This window comes from Myodes glareolus, chromosome 7 (assembly GCF_982192425.1).
Source record: "Myodes glareolus chromosome 7, mMyoGla1.1, whole genome shotgun sequence".
Taxonomy (NCBI): Eukaryota; Metazoa; Chordata; class Mammalia; order Rodentia; family Cricetidae; genus Myodes; species Myodes glareolus.
Genome location: NC_142032.1, coordinates 57,814,466 through 57,833,720, shown reverse-complemented (window position 1 = coordinate 57,833,720; position 19,255 = coordinate 57,814,466). Strand labels below are relative to the sequence as shown.

The following is a 19,255-nucleotide window of genomic DNA, read 5'->3' as shown; positions in this document are numbered from 1 at the left end:
CTGAGTCATCTGGGGGAGGTAAAGAGAGGCTGGAGTCTCCCTCTGGGGCCCAGTTCTCATTGGGGAGCCTTCCTCTGCCTTGTAGAGAAGCCTGACCTGTACCCTGGAGGCTGTCACTCAAGGCTTGCTGCTGCTCCTTTCCTGTAAACACCTTACCCAGCAGCCAATGGGTAACCTTGGCGTGTCCCCATATGGGACTATGACAGGAAGGAGGGATGTGTGCAGGAGGGAATATTTGATCCAGCTCTATCCAAGTATCTTCTCAGTCAGGCTTTATTTGAGGTTCCCCAACAAGAAGCCCATGGGGGTACCATATCCCAGGCAGAAGCTTCACCCCTACGCTCCTTCAGTGCTGGCTTTGATGCTGGCAGGCACCAGGTTGCTCCCCACAAGCTCCACTCGGTGACCTTCCTTTCTCTTTGTGCCTGACACAGTCCTTCAAGTGGGGAAATGCTCCCTCCTCTAGGTGCCCCTTGCTGGGAACAGAGCAGAGTCACACAGCTCCGAAGTAAAGTGCAGTACACATTTCTGGGACTGGCATGGCTCTTCAGATGATTAAGATATGGTGGCGCTAAGTGCACCGCCAAATGCTCAGAAACGGGTGTCCAGGAAAGAGGTGGAGCCTCGGTGGGACCTGGAGGGACCCTCAATAGGGGGTCCCCGGGCCCTTGTCAGAAGCCCATGGAAAGTCTTGCCACGAGTCTGTGGTTTGCGCCGTGGTGGCCTGGGCTCCTCTGGGGGCTGCACCACTATTCGGGGTATCTCAGGTTTGGTGCTTCCTCGAATCCTTGCCAGCTGCTGGGACTCAAAGATGGCTTGGGCTCCAGGAAGGCGGGCCTGTGGCAGAGGTGCTGGCCCAGGAGATGACTTGGGCAGCTGGGCCAACTGGATCCTGATTTCCCGTTGCAGATCTCTCTCAGACAGGGCTACACTGTGCACCTGGGAGGAACAGTTGACGCTGCCTTTGCCTGGACTGGGGTGGCAGGGAGCAGGAAGCCTTGAGGTCCCCATGGGGCAGGCAGTACACCACCCCAGGAAGTGGCTGAGGGCTGAGACACAGCTTGGCTGAGACCCGAAGAAAGACAGCTGAGGCCTGGGGTTCTCACATTCTCTGCAGCTCAGAGCGCAGGAGCTGCACAGTCCTCACCTGGGCTGTGTTCCCAGCTGTGCAGCAGGGGCAAGGTCACTGAGGCTGACTAGTTGAGAGAGATACCCACCTGGGACATGAAGGCCTCTTCCTGCAGCTGGGTCGGGGGGATGGCTCGAAGGGCTCCCAGTGTCTCCAAGAGCCCCGGGCATGCTGCACGCTGTTCTACAGTGCCCAGTGCCAGGCGCATGAGTGTCAGCCCCACACGGAACAGTACCTTGGCACCTGCAAGGAGGGGAGTTAGTCACTCCCAAGAAACCAGTATGCCCGCTCAGTTCTTCAGCTGAGTCAGCCCTCAGACTTGCTCCTCTTACCTCACTCCCCTCAGCTCAAGTCAGAAAAAAACGGCCAAAGACTGCAATTTGTTAATTTTTGGAGACAGGGTCTCATGTAACCAGGCCTCTGTCTGCCTACGTAGTTGAGATGACCATGACCTTCTGAGCCTCCCACCTCTTGAGAGGCACGTGACACCAAAGTGCATGGATTTTTGTTTTGTTTTTTTGAGACAGTCTTACCCTGTAGCCCTGGTTGGCTGGATCTTACCATGTAGCCAAGGTTGGCCTTAAACTCATGGTGATCCATTGGCCTCTGCTTTCTGAAGGCTCCGATTAGAGGTGTGTGCTACCAAGCTCCATTTGTTTTGTTTGGTTGAGACAGGGTCTCACTGTAGCTGGGGCTGGCCTGGAATTCTTTGTGTAGCCCATGCTGGCCTTGAACTTGCAACAATTCTCCCACTTCTGCCTCCTGAATATTGGAATTACAGGTGTGTGCCACCACACCTGGCTATCTATTTAGTGTGTGTATGTGCATGTGCATGTGTGTATGAACTGTACTGTACTGCCACATCACATGTGTGAAGGTCAAATAACCTCTTCTAGAGGTTAAGCACACACTGTTAATCCCAGCATTTGGGAGGTAGAGACAGGCAGATCTCTGTGAGTTTGAGACCAGCCTGGTCTACAGAGTGAATTCCAGGACAGCAAGAGCTGTTACATAGAGAAACTTGTCACAAAAAATAAGTCAGTTCTTTTCTTTTACTGTATGAGACCTGGAGTCATCAGACCTTACCTGCTCAGCCATCTCATCAGCTCACGCATCTGGCTTTTTGTTTTCTTGAGATAAAATCTCACTCTGTAGGCCATGCTGGCCTGGAACTACATGACCCAGCCTTGCCTTGAATTCAGAGCAATCCTCCTGTCTTGGCCTCTGAGCTGGGATTAGACATGTAGATTATGATGCCTAAGGAAGACTACAATTTGAGGACACAGGACCTGCAGGGGGCAAGCCAGTCTCAGGACACTAGACACTCACAGGCAGGGCAGCCAGCCAGGAGCCAGGGAATGCTAATAATCTTATGCCAAGCCTTCTCAGAGTCTCGGTATCCTGTCTCCTCAAGGAGCAGATTGGTTGGTGCCTATTAAAAACTTTTCATCTTGAATCTGCCACCTTCTAATTCTAGGAAGGTTCTGGGCAGAACTTCATTTCTTCCTAAACCAAGAACATAAAAATCATAGCACTTGTGTGCACCGCGCACACACACACACACACACACACACACACACACACACACACACACACACACCACACGTACAGAGAGAGAGAGAGAAGAGAGAGAGAGAGAGAGAGAGAGAGAGAGAGAGAGAGAGAGTAACCTTGGCCAGTCCTAGGGCCTCATAATCCCTTTCTGGCATCTTCTGAACCACTAAGAGCAGATAGGATGTCAGGGAGACCTAGAGACAACTGTGACTTAAAAAGGAACAATTACCGCCGACAATGTCACCGATGCTATTAAAGGGACCTGTGTGGTGCTTGTCCCCAGATAGAGGGGATAGGGATCAGCTGGACCATGATCAGCCCTACCTCTTTGGGGTTAGAGGCTAGAGGAGAGGGTGTGTGTGATTTGGGTACCTAGGCCAGGATTTTTGTTTGTTTTTAAGATTTGGAGATAGAGTTTCAGGTAACTCAGGGTGGCCTTGAACTCAGTGTGTAAGCAAAGAGGATCTTGAACTTCTGATTCTTTTTCTACTGCCTCCCAAGTGCTGTGATGACAGCCATATGACACCATGCCTAGTTTTACACAATGCTGGAAATTGGGTTAGGGACTTATTGCATACTAGGCAAGCTAGCTATATTTCCAGCCCAAACTTCAACCTGACTGTAGGAGCAATCTCTAGACATATGGAGCAGCAGAAAGCAGAGCCCTGAAGACCCACAGACCAGCTTGGCTCTGCTCTGATGCCCCTTCCACTCTCTTTCTACCCTCACTTCTCCATGCCCTTCCTCCCAAGAGTCACCTGAGTTGGCTGCGACCTGATCTCCCGCGCCTGTGGTGGCCTTCCTGGCCTCTAACCTCCACCTGCATGCCTTCCAGTTTACCTCCTTCACAGAGAAGCCAGAGCCATCTTTAAAAACAGCCACCACCTCCTGCTGCTCTCCTGACACCCTGTCACATCCCTTGATTTATTTTCTTCATGGCACTTATGACATTCTATAAATATCTTCTTAATTCGGGTACTGTCACCTCCTGGACCCACCCCCACCAGAATGAAAGTTTCACAAGCTAGCTGTCAGCATCAGCTTGCTGGGCCACTCAGGAAGAGCCATGCCACGAGGCCCTGAGGAGCATCTCCTACTGCTGTGGACCACGCCTCAGGCCTGCACATCCTGGGCCACTGACAGCCCATGTGTGTCTCAGCCAGCCTGGCTGCTGCCTAACAGACCCCTGGCCCCCATCCCCATCAGAGACATCCCCATCCTTGCACCCAGCCGCCCACTGTGGTCCTTCTGACAAAGTAGAGGCTCTCACTCGTTACTCTGGGACTGAGTCAATGAGGTGGACACACTTAGACCCATGTAACGCAAGGCTCCAAAAGGGCCCAGCAAATTCAGAAAAGTGAGCTAGCCCCCCAAAGCCCCACTCACCCTCGCTAAGGAAGGCATCCCAGATGCGCAGCACTGTGGGGAAGGGCAGCGAGCGGGTGAAGAGGCACAGGAACCACTCGGGCAGGTAGAGCAGCGGCCCAACGCCTACCTGCTGCAGATGCTGGTACACACGTGGGAGCAGCCGCCGCAGAAGGGCCATGAACACCTCAGCATCCAGCTGCACTGCTTCCTACAGCCAGGCTCCTCATCAGTCTGGCTTGCCAGTGCTGCGAACCTCCACTCCCCAAACCCAGGCTTCTGATCCCTCACTCCCCCGGCCCTCACTTCCCATTTTCATATCCCTACCCAGCCTCTCACCATGTGGGGCCCATAGTAGCCAGGGAGGTAGACCTCGCAGATCTGCACCAAGCACCAGAAGGCTTCCTGGGGGCAGGGCGCATGCCTGTGAGCCCTCATGAAGGAAGGGTCCAGAGGGGGAGGAGAGGTAGGGAACAGGCACAGGGGCATGGACTCAGGACACTCCCACCCCACTCAGAGCCTGCCCTGTCTTGGGGTTGAGGGGCTGGAAATCACAGGGCCTGAGGTTCTGTATTTGGGGGCCATACGGATCTCTGAAGAAAAGTTAGGAAACTTTCCGAGTTTATATCCCAGAATCCTAAGGTCACTGGCATCCCACCCCGGGCCAAGGTCATGGCGCTCCAGACTCCCAGTTCAATGTCACAAATCATAAGCTAGGGAAAGCCAGTGTAAGCAGATGCTCCTGGCCAGCCTGAGCATAGAACAGAGTTCAAAATGCCAAAGTGAAATTTTCTTCACTGGGGTAAAGGCCAGGGTCAAAGGTCCCAGGTTTAGAGGTCAAGGATGATAGACTTAAATGTTACTGAGACTGGCGGACATGAGGCTTTGGTCACTAGAACAGGGCTTAGAAATAAGGGACCACAGTTCCTAAGGTCTGAATACCTGGGGTTGAACGCTGGTGGTCTAAGAGTTCGGACCCTGGGAGCACAGGTGAACAGGGACTGAGGATCTCCGAGCAGGGTCAAAGTCACTCACCTCTGGGGGCAGATGCATGAGCAGCACAGCAGCTACAGGGCCTTGAGCCTGGCAATAGCCCTGCTCCGGCCGGTACAGAGTGTAGGCCTTGAGAACCTGCAGCAGCCCCTGCTGCCTGTACCAGAAGATCTCATCAGGGCTAGCCTAGGCTCCCCTTCCCTGCCCTTCGGGTCCTCTTGCCCAGGCCATAGTCTCCCTCAGTCAAGGGTATAAATCTGAACTAGGGAACTGGGCTGAAGCATCTAGCATGAGGACTTGGGGTCAGTGGGTATTCCTGGCCCATACCCGTGTCCCTGGGGTGACACAAACATCTCGTGCAGAGGGAACTGGCGGTGCAAGTCCCTGCCAATGGTCTCCATCCACTGCGGGTCTCCAGGGGCCACTGCCAGCTCCTGTGGGTGGGGAAGGTGAATGTAAGGGCTCAGGGTAGTGAGGAGCTCTGAGAGTGGAGGTAAAGGCAAAGCCGGCCACTGCCAACTTCCTCACCTGATAGGTGCCAGGGTTGTTGTTCTGGCACACCTGGGCCCCACACAGCAGGGGCCAGCACCGGGCCCGCAGGGCAGATGGGATGCCCTTCCGGCACTGCATCTTTACCTGCGGGTGAGGTCCAGTCGTTATGTTAGGTCAGCCTCTCTTACAGCTGTCCATTGGCCAAGGGCCCACTTGGACATCAGAGGCAGCGGGGATTAAGAGCTATGGGGACCCGTAGATATGGACCCCTCCTTCCTCACCTTCTTGTATCGTCGAGACATGGTCTTCTCCCAGTGTGAGGTCATCTCCACCCACTTCATCTCCCGCTGGCGGATGAGGTCTGCAGAGGGTTGACCAGGCCTGGAGGCACATGGCATGGCATAGCATTCCTTGGAACATATACCTTCCCGTTCCAGGCCACCAGAGAAACCCCAGCTCCTGGCTTGGGGATCGCTGAGGAGTCCTGGATGGGTATGTGTGGCTCAGAAGCTGACAAAGGTTGTCACAGTTAAAGGAAGGGAATTTGGCTTCAACGGGGAACAGAAGCAGGAGAATGAAGGGATGAGGAGGTATGTAATGAGGGAGGGTCTGTTTGGCTGTCACCCACCACAGAGACAGTTCACAGGGATGCTGACTGGACGGTGCCCTGGCCTGGAAGCCAGAAGTCCTGGGTGTGAATCTGCTCCTGTTTCTGATCTGCTGTGTGATGTGGGGCAAGTTTCTATCTGTCTCTGAACTAACTGTCTAAGGGAAACCTGAAGAAGAGAATGAGAAGAGGTACGGACTTCCATCTGGTGCTCTTGGGCCAGAGATTAAAAGGGGGAAGATGTGCAGCTATAGGGCAGTGTTCAGACCCTCGGAGGATAAAAGAGCCATAAAGGGACATTGCCTCCACTACCCTTCTTACCTGAGCTCTGGGCTAGTCTCTTCAGCCAGCCCCCTGAGGCCGGGCCTAACTTCAGAACTCAGTCCTCAGTCTCTGTACCCTGTCTCCCTACCCATGACTCACTTACCCCAGTTCTGCTGAGTTGCCACCAATGAAGCCATAGCGGTCAGCCTGGCGATATGGACCGGGCCCACTCAGCTCCGAGTCAGACCCTAGAGAGCTAGAATCATCCTGTAGTTCTGATGACAGCACCAGGTCCTCCCCCAGGGTCTGGGCCATTGTGCCCTAGACCCCAGTGTCACAGGCTGCAAGACATACAGAGAGCCAGTGTGAGCAGCCAGGAGCTGTCAGGCTGAGGCCGGGGATTCCAGTCACCAGTACTCAGCCACAGGAGACTAAGCCTCCTCTATCACTGGTGAGTGGGCTAGGCAAGCCCCAGGTGCAGCCCAGCCCAAAGCCTGGCCCTTAGTCCCAGCAGCCCATCTCACCTCCTCGCTGCACCTCACCTCCTCTCACTTCCTCCTCGGTCTTAACTTCAGCAGCCTGTTGGGGGCCCCTCCCAGGTGGGGGGACTCCCCCCTTCCTCTATGAGGCTCTTCCTGCTCGCCCTAGTGCCCGAGCCATGAGCTCCTCCCATCCACAGGATGCTGGGTGTGATGAGTCCCTTAGCTTGCCAGAGATGAAGATGACAGGCCACTAGCAGGTAAAACACAATTCATGGTTCCAATAAGAATTATGCATTAATGTTTTGGCTCCTCCCTCCTCTGTTTTCTTTCTTTTTGGGGAGCGAAGGGGTTACTGTCTGGGAATGAGGGTCTCATCGCCTGGGAAGAATATGAACTCTCTATATAGTTGAGTATGACCTTGACCTTCTGATCCTCCTGCCTCCAGAATCCTGATGCTGGGATTTCAGGCACTGGAATTTCAGGTTTATGACACCATGCCTACCTTAATGTTTTACTGTTTAAAAACAATATCTTTTTTTCTTTCTTTTCTTCCAGAACTGGAGATGGAACCTAAAGTCTTGCACATGCTAGGCAAGACCGAATACTCCACAAAGTACTTACAACATGAACGCGGTGCAATACTATTACATCACTCACAGACAGAAGAAAGAAAAAATTGATGCAGCACACACCAAGGCAACCTGGACCAAAACACGCTGAGTTCAGTAGCAGGTGTCCATGGGTTTGGCCACAAAGCCTGAGGTGAATGTGAGGCCTGGGTCTGGAGTCCACTGTCAACATCACTAAGCATTAGTAATATCATTAAGCCTTAGCTTGAGAAGTCAGCGATTAGCGTGCTCACACCACAACCTCACGGAGGGCTGGGGTGAGAAGCGACTTTTGAGAGAGAAAAACAATTTCCACAGTACTTCCGGCCCTAAGGCCTCCCGAACGCGGCAGGGCGAGTCCTCCAGGGTGGAGCCAACTCAACCCTGCCCTACCAAGCCCTGCCTGCCACCCAGCTAGGCTCCGCCCGTACCCCCTGAGATCCTCCGGGCTGCGGCGCTTGTCGTCCAGCGGGGGCGCCAGAGAGCGGAGGACGGCGGGCGCGGCGGGGCGGGGCGGCCAGCCGAGGAGGCGGGGCGCAGTGCTGGGGGCGGGCTGGGGCGGGCGGAAGGAGAGCCAGGCCGGAAGGAGGCTGCGAGAGGGCGGGAGGCAGGAGAGGGCCCGGAGCTGCTGGGCAGGAGCGGCGGCGCCGCCATGTCCGACAGCGAGAAGCTCAACCTGGACTCCATCATCGGGCGCCTGCTGGAAGGTGGGCAGGGGTAGGGAAGGTGTGCGCGCGCCATCCCCGGGCCCGTCGCCGTCCGGAAGTGGCGCGCGGGCGGGCCTGCGGCTCCCGGGGGCCAGCGTCGCTTGGGCGGGGACAGGCCGTGAGGTCCCGTGGACACGGCCACCTCCCCGTCGGCGCGCTGCGGCTTTGGAGTGGGCTCCGGGGCCGGGGCCGCACGCGTGGCCCGGACTCTGGGTGAGAGGCCGGCGAAGCTAGCTGGGAAAAGGGCCCGGAACGGGGAGGCTTCGGTTGACAGGGTACTGAAAACAGGCGTCTCTCTCAGGCCTCCTGGGTGGCTGAGAGGGTCGGATCAGCCTTCGGAGGCCTGAGGCAGAGGTTTCGGGGCGGCTCCCTGGCAACAGTTGCCCATGATGGGAGGGTATGACGCCTACCCCGATCCTGTCTGCGAGGTTAGGGTCCTAAGACCCCATTCCGTACCCAGTGCAGGGCTCACGGCCTGGAAAGAATGTGCAACTAACAGAGAACGAGATCCGTGGTCTGTGCCTCAAATCCCGGGAGATTTTCCTGAGCCAGCCTATTCTTCTGGAGCTTGAGGCGCCTCTCAAGATCTGCGGTGAGCCCTTGCTCAAAACCCCCTAGCTTCCTGGAAATAGCCCCCACTCCCGCCCCCCTGCCTGGTTTTCTTCTCACCTTATAGCCTATTGCTGGCCCTGGGTTCAAGTTTAGATTTTGCTCCTATCTAGCCTTCTCTGGTTCCTAGGTGACATCCATGGCCAGTACTATGACCTTCTACGGCTGTTTGAGTATGGTGGCTTCCCTCCAGAGAGCAACTACCTTTTCTTGGGGGACTATGTGGACCGTGGCAAGCAGTCTTTGGAGACCATCTGCCTGCTGCTGGCCTATAAGATCAAATACCCTGAGAATTTCTTTCTGCTCCGTGGGAATCACGAGTGTGCCAGTATCAACCGCATCTACGGCTTCTATGATGAATGTGAGCTGCCCAGAACTACATTCCCTGCTCTTCATAGGACCCCTACATTGGTCTGGTGCCCAGAGACCCCTCATGTACCATGACATGCTGTCATCACTGACACTTAGGGAGGACCTGGTGAATGGAGATTCATGGGGGACTGCCCATTTGCTAAAGCTCCCCCCACAGTCTTTTCTGATGACACTCACCTCTATTAAATCCCTTTAAGCATCTAAGGTATCTATCTGTAGGGTGCCTGTATGAATAAACCAGACCTGCTTTTAGTTTGGTCTGGTTCGTGGGAGTGGGTGCCAACATTGACATTGGGCCAGACTGGAGTACAGGTTCCTGTGTTAGAATTCTGGAAGGCAGGATTAGGATAGTGCAGGGAGAGGGGCTCAAGCCTTCCTTGTTTGCCAATTCTTTCTCCCAGCTCTGCCAGAGTAACCCACACAATACCCTGGAGTGTGCAGAAAGCTAGCCTGAGGGTTCTGTGGGGTGGGTGGTCTTCTCTGTGAGCCATCTACCTTCTCTTGTGCAGGCAAGAGACGCTACAACATCAAACTGTGGAAAACGTTCACCGACTGCTTCAACTGCTTGCCCATTGCAGCCATTGTAGATGAGAAGATCTTCTGCTGCCATGGAGGTAAGAGTGGTAGTGGGGCCTATGCTTGGGGTTCTTGGGCCACATCCTTAGGGGCCTTGGAAAGTTGTTGGCAGCTCTTCTCAGTTTCCTGGAATAGCTCTCCTTGAATCTCATCTTGGATGTCACTTATTGTAGGAAGTCACTCACCACCCCCCAGTTTGGCTGCACTCTTTCCTGTTGTGGCATTTGGCATCCTGTAGGCAACTCACTCATCTCCTTTCCCCCATGGAGGTCTGCTCTTTGCTCTTTTAAAAGCTGACGGATAATGAATTCTACCTGCCTGGACTTCAGGAGCCCAAAAGAGGAGCCCATTGGTGGTGGGGAGGGAGGAGCTGATACCCAAGGGCTTCTGGGCATGGGAGAGCCCTTGCTTTTTGGTACCTCCTCCCTCCAGGCCTGTCTCCAGACTTGCAGTCCATGGAGCAGATCAGGCGTATCATGCGGCCCACAGACGTGCCTGACCAGGGCCTACTGTGTGATCTGCTGTGGTCTGACCCTGACAAGGATGTTCAAGGCTGGGGCGAGAATGACCGTGGTGTCTCCTTTACCTTTGGGGCTGAGGTGGTGGCCAAGTTCCTGCACAAGCATGATTTGGACCTCATCTGCCGGGCGCATCAGGTGGGCAGGGGGTCCTGGGGCAGGCTGGGGATGGCCAGCGGCCTAACTTGTAGACCAAACATTTCCTATCCTTGCCCAGGTTGTAGAAGATGGCTATGAGTTCTTTGCCAAGAGGCAGTTGGTGACCCTCTTCTCTGCTCCCAACTACTGTGGCGAGTTTGACAATGCCGGTGCCATGATGAGTGTGGATGAGACTCTTATGTGCTCCTTCCAGGTGGGTGTGGGGAAGAGGCTGTCAGTCTACCTGACTTAGTGCCAGGGACCTGACCCGCTTTTTCTCTTTCAGATCCTCAAGCCCGCTGACAAGAACAAGGGGAAGTATGGGCAGTTCAGTGGCCTGAACCCTGGAGGCCGTCCCATCACCCCACCCCGCAATTCTGCCAAAGCCAAGAAATAGCCTCCATGTGTTGCCCTTCTGCCCCAGACGATGGATTATTTGTACAGAAATCATGCTGCCATGGGTCATAGTCCCCTCAGGCCCACCCATCACGGGGAACACACAGCGTTAAGTGTCTTTTCCTTTCTTTTTTTAATGAATCAATAGCAGCGTCTAGTCCCCCAGGGCTCCCTCCCACCAGCTCCTGTGGTGGCTGCAGTGGAATCCTGGGGCCAAGGCTGCAGCTCAGGGCAATGGCAGACCAGATTGTGGGTCTCCAGCCTTGCATGGCTGGCAGCTGGATCCTGGGGCAACCCATCTGGTCTCTTGAATAAAGGTCAAAGCTGGATTCTCACCATGGCCTCTGTCTCACTCATCCCAGACAGTGGGCCAGCAGCCCTTTGGTACGAAGCCACCTGGGGAGGCAGACTGACTGGCTGGACATGGGCCCAGCCAGGGCAACCCCACTGGCATGCTCAGGTCCAGAGGCTATTAGGATGCCAAGCCAAGGCCCAAGTATTGGGAAAGCAAGAGAAATAGTTCCTGCCAACCACAGAAAGTCCCAGAGGTTTGATAGGAAGTTCATGATTGGCAGAGGGTAATCAGTACTTTTTAAAGAGGCAGGCAAGCCTGAGGAAGGTATGGCCTGTGGCTCTACAGTAAGGAAGAGGTGAGGAACCTATCTGGTGGCAGCTGGGCACCAGAAAGAGACATGATTGACAAGTTGAATAATATAGAACACAGACCAGACACGGTGGCCTAGGCAGCTCTGATAGCTACCCTAAGCATAGCACCTTTTCTATGCCCAGGGACTGGGGACCAGCCCTGCCACTGGCTGGGCCTGCTTCTGGTCCATGGGCCATTGGATATAGGCTTCAGTTTCTCAAGTTCAGCCTTCACCATCGCTGTCTTCAGCCAGCACAGGGCTGGGACCCTGTGGGGAGTGCACAGGGGCCAGAATGGAACCGAAGAAGAGTGAACGAAACTGGAAAGAGAATAGAGAAAGCCCTGTTAGTTCTGGGAGCGGCTTCCTCACCTCACAGTTCCTACCCCAACCTTCTGGTCCTACCTTCTTGGGTGGGGGAGTCCCAGGCACTGTACTGGGCTCAGCTTCCTCCTCTTCCTCTGAGGAGGGTGCAAGGTCATGGGAGGGCTGGGAGATGTGTGGGAGGGAAGTGGAAGGCTGCGCCCGGGAGCCCTCGCTGCCCACGGTGGTTTCCATGGCAATCATGTAACAGTCGATGTCATCATTGGTAAAGTCATCTAAGTGGGGTGTGCTGTAGGCAGAGACAATATCAGCAAGGAACAGGGAAAGAAGAGGGATCCAGAGCAGGCCCCACTTTGGGAGGGCTTGAGGCCTCAAAACTGCTGGTGAGCTTTTGGTTTTATTACTTCCTGATTTGGCTGGGAGGAAAGGATGCAGGGGTTAAGTGGGAGCTTCCTGCAGGGGGTGGAACTGGAACCCCTTTGATCAGAGTTCAGGTAGAGGCCTGAGGGAGGCATCCTAGGGGCCAACTTAGCTCAGCTGGGGGAGGGAAGCAACAAGTCCTGTGAAGAGGGCCACAAGAGGCCCAATCCCTCACCTTCCCAAGGGAGAGGAGCTGGAGAGCACCAGAGCCCGGGGATATGCTGGGCCACAAGCCAGACCAAACTTCCTCTGCTTCCACTACACTGATCCCAGCCTCCCCAACCCACCTGCCCTTCCAGCCACCTGCTTCCCTGCACCAGGCAGCTCCCTGCCTCCCAGCAGCCCTTTCCCTCCTATCCTGGGAAGAGGCTCAGAGGGGTGGCCTCAGCCAGAGAAGGAAGCCAGCAGGACCTTAGGGATGCCTCCTTGGATGGGAGGGGTCTCAGTACAGCTGACCATGAAGGCTGGGAACCCTGTAGAGGCTGGGGCCTGACAGGAAGTCTGTACTGGGGGAGGTGCAGAAGGTAGCCATAGCAGGCTCAGCCTGAGGGGTACAGAGGGAGAGCGGGGTGGGTGTCCTCACCTGTGAGCCTCCTTCTGAGGCACTGGCTGGCAGGGCTTTGGGGAGCACAGGTCCTGGGAACATGGGTCTTGTTCTAAGAGTGTGGCCAAGACAAAGTGGCCATCCAGCAAAGAATCCTCAATGGTAAAGATGACTGGCCTGGGTCAAGGAATGGGGGTGAGCTAAGCCAGTCCGCTCTGCTCTAGACATCCCAGAACCCTCCCTCCTCCCCGGTCTACAAGCCTAGAATTACCTGCCCGGAACATCAAAGTGGACGGTAAGAGACAAGTTTGCTGACTCTGCAAAGCTCAGGAGCCCCTGGGATGGAAGAAGCAGGCAGTGAGAGCCTATGTTGGGTTGAAAGACCCGCTGGCGGTGCTAGTGAACTCACCCGAAATTCCTTGAGGCAGAAGGTGACAGCTATCCCTTCCGGGGCGTGCAGCTGCTGGAAGTCCTCCTCCCCAATGCTGGTCTCGGTCACCATGGCTTTGTTGGCGTTATCTACAGGGCAGGCACAGGGGGAGCTAAGGGTCTTGAGCTCTGGCCTCACCCCAGCTGTTCCCTCTTGGGGGAGGTCTAATTCCCTCACCTGCCTCCTCCTCATGGTAGCTGCGCAGGATGACCCGCTGGCCATGGCCAATGCCCAGTGTGACCTCAGTCAGCGCAGGGGGAAAGGACAGAACAGCCTCTGCCAGAACCCTGTGACAAGGGACACAGCAGATGTACGTGAAGTGCTCTGTCCACTCTTGAGGACTGGGGAGGTATGAGTCAGGTATGTTTACAGCCTAAACAAAGCCTGGACTCGCAGGATGGGCGGCAGTGCTGCGCGGTGTGGAACAAAGGGCTATTTGCTAAAGGACCAAGAAACACGACTACAGGGCAAAGGCCCAGCACATCCCTAGTCCAAAAGGGGGAAAACGGAAAGCTGGGTGCAGGGCATACCGCTCTTCGTCGCAGTTACTTTGAGGGGTGGGTGGGGTCGTTTAAAAACATGTTCTCTTTATGTAGCCCTGGCTGACCTCAAACTTGGAGCAATCCACCTGCCCTCTTCTAAAATAGTTGGGATCACTGGTGTGCACCACCATACCCAACCCAGCTACTGAACCCGGGAGTTCACAGTCAGCTTGTATAAAATAGCAACACCTTGCACCCACACACAAAAATGGAAAAGGGGTAGATCCTTTTTGTTTTGTTTTTGAGACAGGGTTTCTCTGTGTAACAGCCCTAGCTGTCCTGGAACTAGCTCTTATAGACCAGGCTGGCCCGAACTCACAGTGATCCGCCTGCCTTTGCCTTCCGAGTGCTGGGATTAAATGCGTGCGCCACTACCACCCGACCTGGTTCTGGTGATTTTTGAGACAGGGTTTATATAGAGCTCTGGTTGGCCTGGAACTCATAGAGTTCCGCCTGCCTCTGCCTCCCAGGTAAGGATATTAAAGTGTGTCACCCTGCCAGGCTTTGGCTCACGCCAGGCCTTGGTTCCCACCTTCTAATGTTACATATTACTGAACATGTGCAGAAAGGTAACACCTAGATTTGCTTCAGGAGCTGGAACTATAGCTCAGTGGAATGTGCAGTCTTTGGGTTACAGCCGAGCACTGGGGGCAGGGGAAGATCACCTGGTATCTATATTTGGATTTTTAAAAATCATTTTTGTGGGCGTGCACATGCCCTGGTGCACAGGTGACGATCGGGGGACAACCCACAGGAGTCAATCCTCCTTCCGCTGTGTGGGTTCTGGGATTTTAGACCTGACAGCTCAGCCTAACTGCTGAACCAACTTACTGACTTCTGTATTTGAAATTAAGTGAGAAAGATTCCCAGCTGGGGCTGGGAATTTAGCTCAGTAGTAGAGAGTACCTAGCAAGCACAAGGTCCTAGGTTCTGGTGCCAGAACTGAGGGGGGGAAATATGACAAAATTGCAATTGCTAATTTTTAGTAAGAAACAACTCTTTTTTTTAATGGTTTATTTATTTTATGTGCATTGATGTGAAGGTGTCAGATCCCCTGCAACTGGATCTTCAGACAGTTGTGAGCTGCCATGTGGGTGCTGGGAATTGAACCCAGGTCCTCTGGAAGAACAGTCAGTACCCTTAACCACTGAGCCATCTCTCCAGCCCCAGAAACAACTCTTAGTGCAAATATCTCTCCACTATTAACAGACCCTCGGGAAGCTAATATTGGGACCTGAAGGGACTTTCAGTCACTCAATGAATAAGACCTTGGGATAGGTGGATGAAAAGTGTCCAGCATGGGCAGGTGAGAGTCCACTGTGCTCTGGACTGGTCTTCAGGGACCTTCACCTCAGCTGGAGCCCACATTCTCCTTGCCCTGCAGTCTCTCTCTCTCTCTCTCTTTTTTTAAATATTTATTTATTATGTATACAATTTTCAGCCTACATGTATGCTTGAAGGCCAGAAGAGGGCACCAGACCTCATTACAGATGGTTGTGAGCCATCATGTGGGTGCTGGGAATTGAACTCAGGACCTTTGGCAATGCTCTTAACCTCTGAGCCATCTCGCCAGCCCGCCCTGCAGTCTCTTGATGCTGGCTGGTAAATTGCTCACCCAGACTCCAGCTTCCTTCCCAGGCTCTCCCTTTAACTCAGAGTCTAGAGCCTGACAGGAAGCAGCTGTTTCAAGAAGGACACTACCAGAAGAACGAGCAGATCAGAGGGCTTTGAGGCTGTGACACAGGTCAAGGTCAGACTTCAAGGATACTGAGGCCATATAAGAGATCCTTTCTAGAAAAGTAGTCAAAGCATGCATGGGCAGCAGAGAGCCAAGGCAGGCCTCTGGGATACAGGAGGCAGCACCTACTGTCAGTGGGCATGGGGGTGGGCAGTAGCCTGCGTTTTTGAAGAGCCAGGTAAGGGCCTAAATGTGCACTGAGCTGGAAGGTCTTGACACAGAAACCTCATTTCCCTCATAAAGAAGAGGTGCCTTGCCTTTATGTATGTTCTATATGAATGTCCACGAGCAGATTCAGACTTCCTCGGGCAGTGGGCCTTCTCAAGTCTGTCCACCTTGTTTATTTGAGACAGGGTCTCTCACTGGTCTGGGGTTGTGAACCCCGGGAATCCTGTTTCTACCCCTGACCTCTAAGACTAGAATTTTAAGTGGACAGCACACATTTTTATAGGGGCTCTGGGACTCAAAACCAGGCCCTCGCGCTTGCACATCGGACTTGCTGAGTTATCTCTCCCCAGCACACACGCCCTTGTTGAGAGTCTCACAGTATCTGGGTTAGTCTGGAAACTCACTGGCCTTGAAACTCCTGATTCTCCCACCACCATCTAAGAACTTCTGGGATGGCAGGCATAAGTTAACCAAGCCTAGTGAAAACGGTACATTCCCAGAATGACACTTAAAAGCCCCAAAGACGAAGAGACAAAGGCTAAGCCTGAAGCAGGGAGTACTCACCGTGCTGGGGCACGGAGCAGGTGGGGGCACAAGGCTGGGTTGAAGACAGCTTGTAGGGACTCACAGTCCTGGAAGGAGAGGTTGTGTGTTTTCTTGACCCCTGGAAAAGGAGAAAGGGTCTCAGTGGGCTTGACAACCTTCACTTCCCCCCACACTCTCGGAGGGAACTGACCGGCCACTCGCTCACCATACTTGCAGTGGAGCTGGACCACCAGGTGGCTGTTGCTGCCACTGAGGGAGATGCAGCACTTCTCCACAGTCTTCTCCACCATCGCCAGAGAGCGGAAGACGGACAGGAAGGACTGGGCAGGATAGGACATCAGCCTGGCACTGTGCCTCCATGAACCAGATCTACATCCCATGTAGGTCCTGGTCCATCACTGGCCCAACAAAGCTTTAAATGGGGCTCCCACTGCATGCAGGATGTCTGCACACCTCCAGGCCATGTCCATGCTGTTTCCTTTGCAGGGAAGGGCTGCTAACCTTTTCTTGAGAAACTTGAATGTCACCACCCTCTCCATAGCTCTTACAACCTTCTAATGTCTAGACATTAGAACTAGAATTTTGCATGGAATTCCTCCCATATGAAGCTAACTCCCTAGTAATTATTTACTGAGTGCCCTGGCAGAGGCACAGCTGTGAAGATGCTTCGGATGGTTCTCACCTTCATCAGGATCTTACAGCGCAGCAGGTCCTGACCAGGGGAAGCTGCCTGGTACTGCTGGAAGAAGAGTGGAGCAAAGAGAAAGCAGGCATAGGCAGAACGGGAAGAGTTCACAGTCCGCAAGGAGAGCTGAGACACAAAAGGCAGGGATGATACAGTCAGGGGCAAAGACAGGCCCACCCCCGTGGTCTGCTTTTTCACCTTATGGCCCTCCTCTTCCATCGCTTAATGAAACTCTCCTTCCCCCTTTCTGTATAGCAAGACCTTCTGCCTGTGGACCTCCCAGTGTTCGGCGGCCCAGGGTCTGCCATGCTTACTTTCCCCCTAAGTTACTTCAGCCCCACCCTGCCTAATACTTGGCGCTTTAGGGAGGGCACGTACACACATGCAGCCTCAGAAGTCAGGGCCCAAGCTGATGCCCCACCAACCCAAGAGGAAAATAACTGCGCCGAAATACCTGCCCACACCATCATATTATGCAAGGTCGAGAGTGAGCGCCAGTCTAGGCTCCCCATTTCCCATCGAACCCGCCCCCACCCGTGAGTCCCACCTCTTACCCCGTCCTTCAAGGGTTCCAGATAGAGCTCGTCCCCGATTCGGGACAGCGAATGTACAGCCTTGCCCAGCACTGCAGGAAGGAGAGCAGAAAGAGATTAGGGGGACTCCTAGGGCTTGTTCACGTGTCCAGCCGCCAAACACATCCAAACTCACCCTTCACGTTGCCGCCGGTGATCAGGCACTTCATGGTTCACCAGCACTGAACTTGAACCTAATTTGTAACCATACCCGGACCGGACCTGACCCACAGCGAATCACAGCAGTCACTACGAACGAATGACTTGAGTTCCCTTCCCGCGCACCGTCTCCTTCCTTCCCTCCGCCCCCCGCCAGTCCGGCCTCCGCACCCTTATTGGTCCACCCAAGGTACCTCCGTCACGTGAGAAAAACGTTCCTTGGCTCTGGTGTCACGTGATTTAGTCAGTTCCCGGGGTGTGGCCTTTGTCACGTGACTCTAGAGTGCGCGCTCCTGAGTCATTTATCAGGTGTGGGTCCCCCTGCCCAACACTAACCTTCCACTCCTTGCAGAGCCCTGCAGCTCCACTGGGCTCCGCTGGGCACATAGGACGGAGCTCCGAAGAGCAAGGTGCCTGCTCCAAGGATCAAGCCCTGGACCAGAGTCCAAACCTGGGACGAGTAGACCCTCCCTGGTCGTTAACTTATAGTGAAAGGGGTTACAGGGTCAAAGCAAGACAGCCCGTGGACTGGGAACTCTGAAGTGGCTGCAACCACCAGCTCCTCCGAAAAGTTAACGTAACTTGCTTCAAGAGCCAGGAGAAGGAAGGACTGTTCATCCTGGTTTCAAGATCCTTCGTTGACCTCCATAAATACACGAATTTATAGGTTCTGGGGCAGAAAAAGGTACAAGGAAGGCCCTGACAGGAGGAGCAGGGGCGCAATGGAGTAGGGGCATATCGGTAGGTAGAATGTCCTGAACCTTGGTTGGGGCTGAAGCCACGAACTGGGAAGCCTTGCAAAGGCTTAAGCACTACACATGGCTTGTGTGCATCTTGCCAGGTACCCGAGACCAGACCGTGCAAGGATGAGGGTTATCAGCCAGAAGACCTTCGCCTTGCCCCGGGTTAGTTCCCTCAAGTGTTGAAGGGACTCCCTGGAACAACATATCTCCCATTACCCCTGTAGTCCTGTGGATGACAGGGAGGCTCTATTTGTTACCCAGTCCCTCTTTGTTTTTCTGGGCTCCTCTTGCTTTCCCTTTCCACATCCAAGGCACCCAGTGTAAATGCAGAAGCAAGCCTTCAGCATTGGGCTAGGAGTTAGCCTGTACAGTCCTGCCCTCTCCATTGTTCATTTCTTCAGTAGTCCAGGGCAGATGGCAATGTGGCCTCTCTTCCATCTCCATTGCGCTCCTTTCAGGCACACAGTTGCCAGTGATCTGCCTCCATCACTTTAGCTGTCCTGGCCAGAGTCCAGTCTCAAGATCTTGAACCTGCAGGATCCAGGTCCCACCCAGGTCTCCCACTTGGGATCACCTAGCCAAAGCCCTGTTAGGCCCTTTGGTTGTCACTTCAATTGCTTCCAAGGTTGTGACCTTCTGCCTCTCTCATGCTGGCATCTCCTCCTGGACTCAGCAGTAATGATTCCCTTTGTCACCATGGTGCTTATCGGTTTTCCTTTGTGTTTAACTTTTGTGTTCCCTGCTATTGTGGCAGCTGCATGTAGGCAGGGACTGCTTCTGTTTTGTTTGTTGTTCTGTGTTCCTCAGACACAGCCTAGGATTCATAGGTGTTAAGCCAGGTATGATGGCTCATATGAATCCCTATCACTAGGGAGACTGAGAGTTTAAGAGGCCAACCTGGGCTACATAGCAAGACACTGTCAAAAAGGA

The 19,255-nt window shown here is 54.1% G+C and overlaps 3 protein-coding genes across 9 annotated transcripts; 1 reads left to right on the top strand and 2 right to left on the bottom strand.

Annotated features, from left to right (window-relative positions):
• Positions 1-255: 255 nt before the first annotated feature.
• Positions 256-7,866, bottom strand: Tbc1d10c (TBC1 domain family member 10C). 5 transcript variants are annotated; one of them, XM_087908229.1, is made up of 11 exons: positions 7,579-7,866; positions 6,929-7,136; positions 6,568-6,745; positions 5,815-6,017; positions 5,570-5,677; positions 5,369-5,475; positions 5,084-5,194; positions 4,388-4,453; positions 4,070-4,259; positions 1,218-1,372; positions 256-939 (listed from the first exon to the last, which is right to left on the bottom strand). In XM_087908229.1, the coding sequence occupies exons 3-11, from the start codon at positions 6,717-6,719 to the stop codon at positions 592-594; spliced, it is 1,440 nt and encodes a 479-aa protein (XP_087764355.1). In that variant the 5' UTR covers positions 6,720-6,745; positions 6,929-7,136; positions 7,579-7,866; the 3' UTR covers positions 256-591. The 5 variants fall into 5 exon arrangements, with proteins under 5 accessions (XP_087764355.1, XP_048313749.3, XP_048313753.3 ...); XM_048457792.3 differs by having other exon boundaries at positions 5,084-5,198; positions 5,815-5,914; positions 7,579-7,856; XM_048457796.3 differs by having other exon boundaries at positions 5,084-5,198; positions 5,815-5,914; positions 6,947-7,136; positions 7,579-7,856.
• Positions 7,867-8,047: 181 nt separating this feature from the next.
• On the top strand, positions 8,048-11,145 carry Ppp1ca (protein phosphatase 1 catalytic subunit alpha). Its single transcript, XM_085693486.2, has 7 exons — positions 8,048-8,201; positions 8,662-8,793; positions 8,941-9,171; positions 9,692-9,796; positions 10,191-10,414; positions 10,494-10,628; positions 10,701-11,145. Exons 1-7 carry the CDS (start codon positions 8,147-8,149, stop codon positions 10,809-10,811), a joined length of 993 nt encoding a protein of 330 aa, XP_085549612.1. The 5' UTR covers positions 8,048-8,146; the 3' UTR covers positions 10,812-11,145.
• Positions 10,925-17,737, bottom strand: Rad9a (RAD9 checkpoint clamp component A). Of its 3 annotated transcripts, none has more exons than XM_048457801.3 (11): positions 17,560-17,737; positions 17,406-17,476; positions 16,849-16,905; positions 16,372-16,486; positions 16,185-16,284; positions 13,350-13,459; positions 13,152-13,261; positions 13,014-13,078; positions 12,782-12,919; positions 11,860-12,067; positions 10,925-11,775 (listed from the first exon to the last, which is right to left on the bottom strand). In XM_048457801.3, the coding sequence occupies exons 1-11, from the start codon at positions 17,591-17,593 to the stop codon at positions 11,680-11,682; spliced, it is 1,104 nt and encodes a 367-aa protein (XP_048313758.1). In that variant the 5' UTR covers positions 17,594-17,737; the 3' UTR covers positions 10,925-11,679. The 3 variants fall into 3 exon arrangements, with proteins under 3 accessions (XP_048313758.1, XP_048313757.1, XP_048313759.1); XM_048457800.3 differs by having other exon boundaries at positions 16,849-16,977; positions 17,560-17,735; XM_048457802.2 differs by lacking the exons at positions 17,406-17,476; positions 17,560-17,737 and having other exon boundaries at positions 16,372-16,535; positions 16,849-16,974.
• Positions 17,738-19,255: the final 1,518 nt, after the last annotated feature.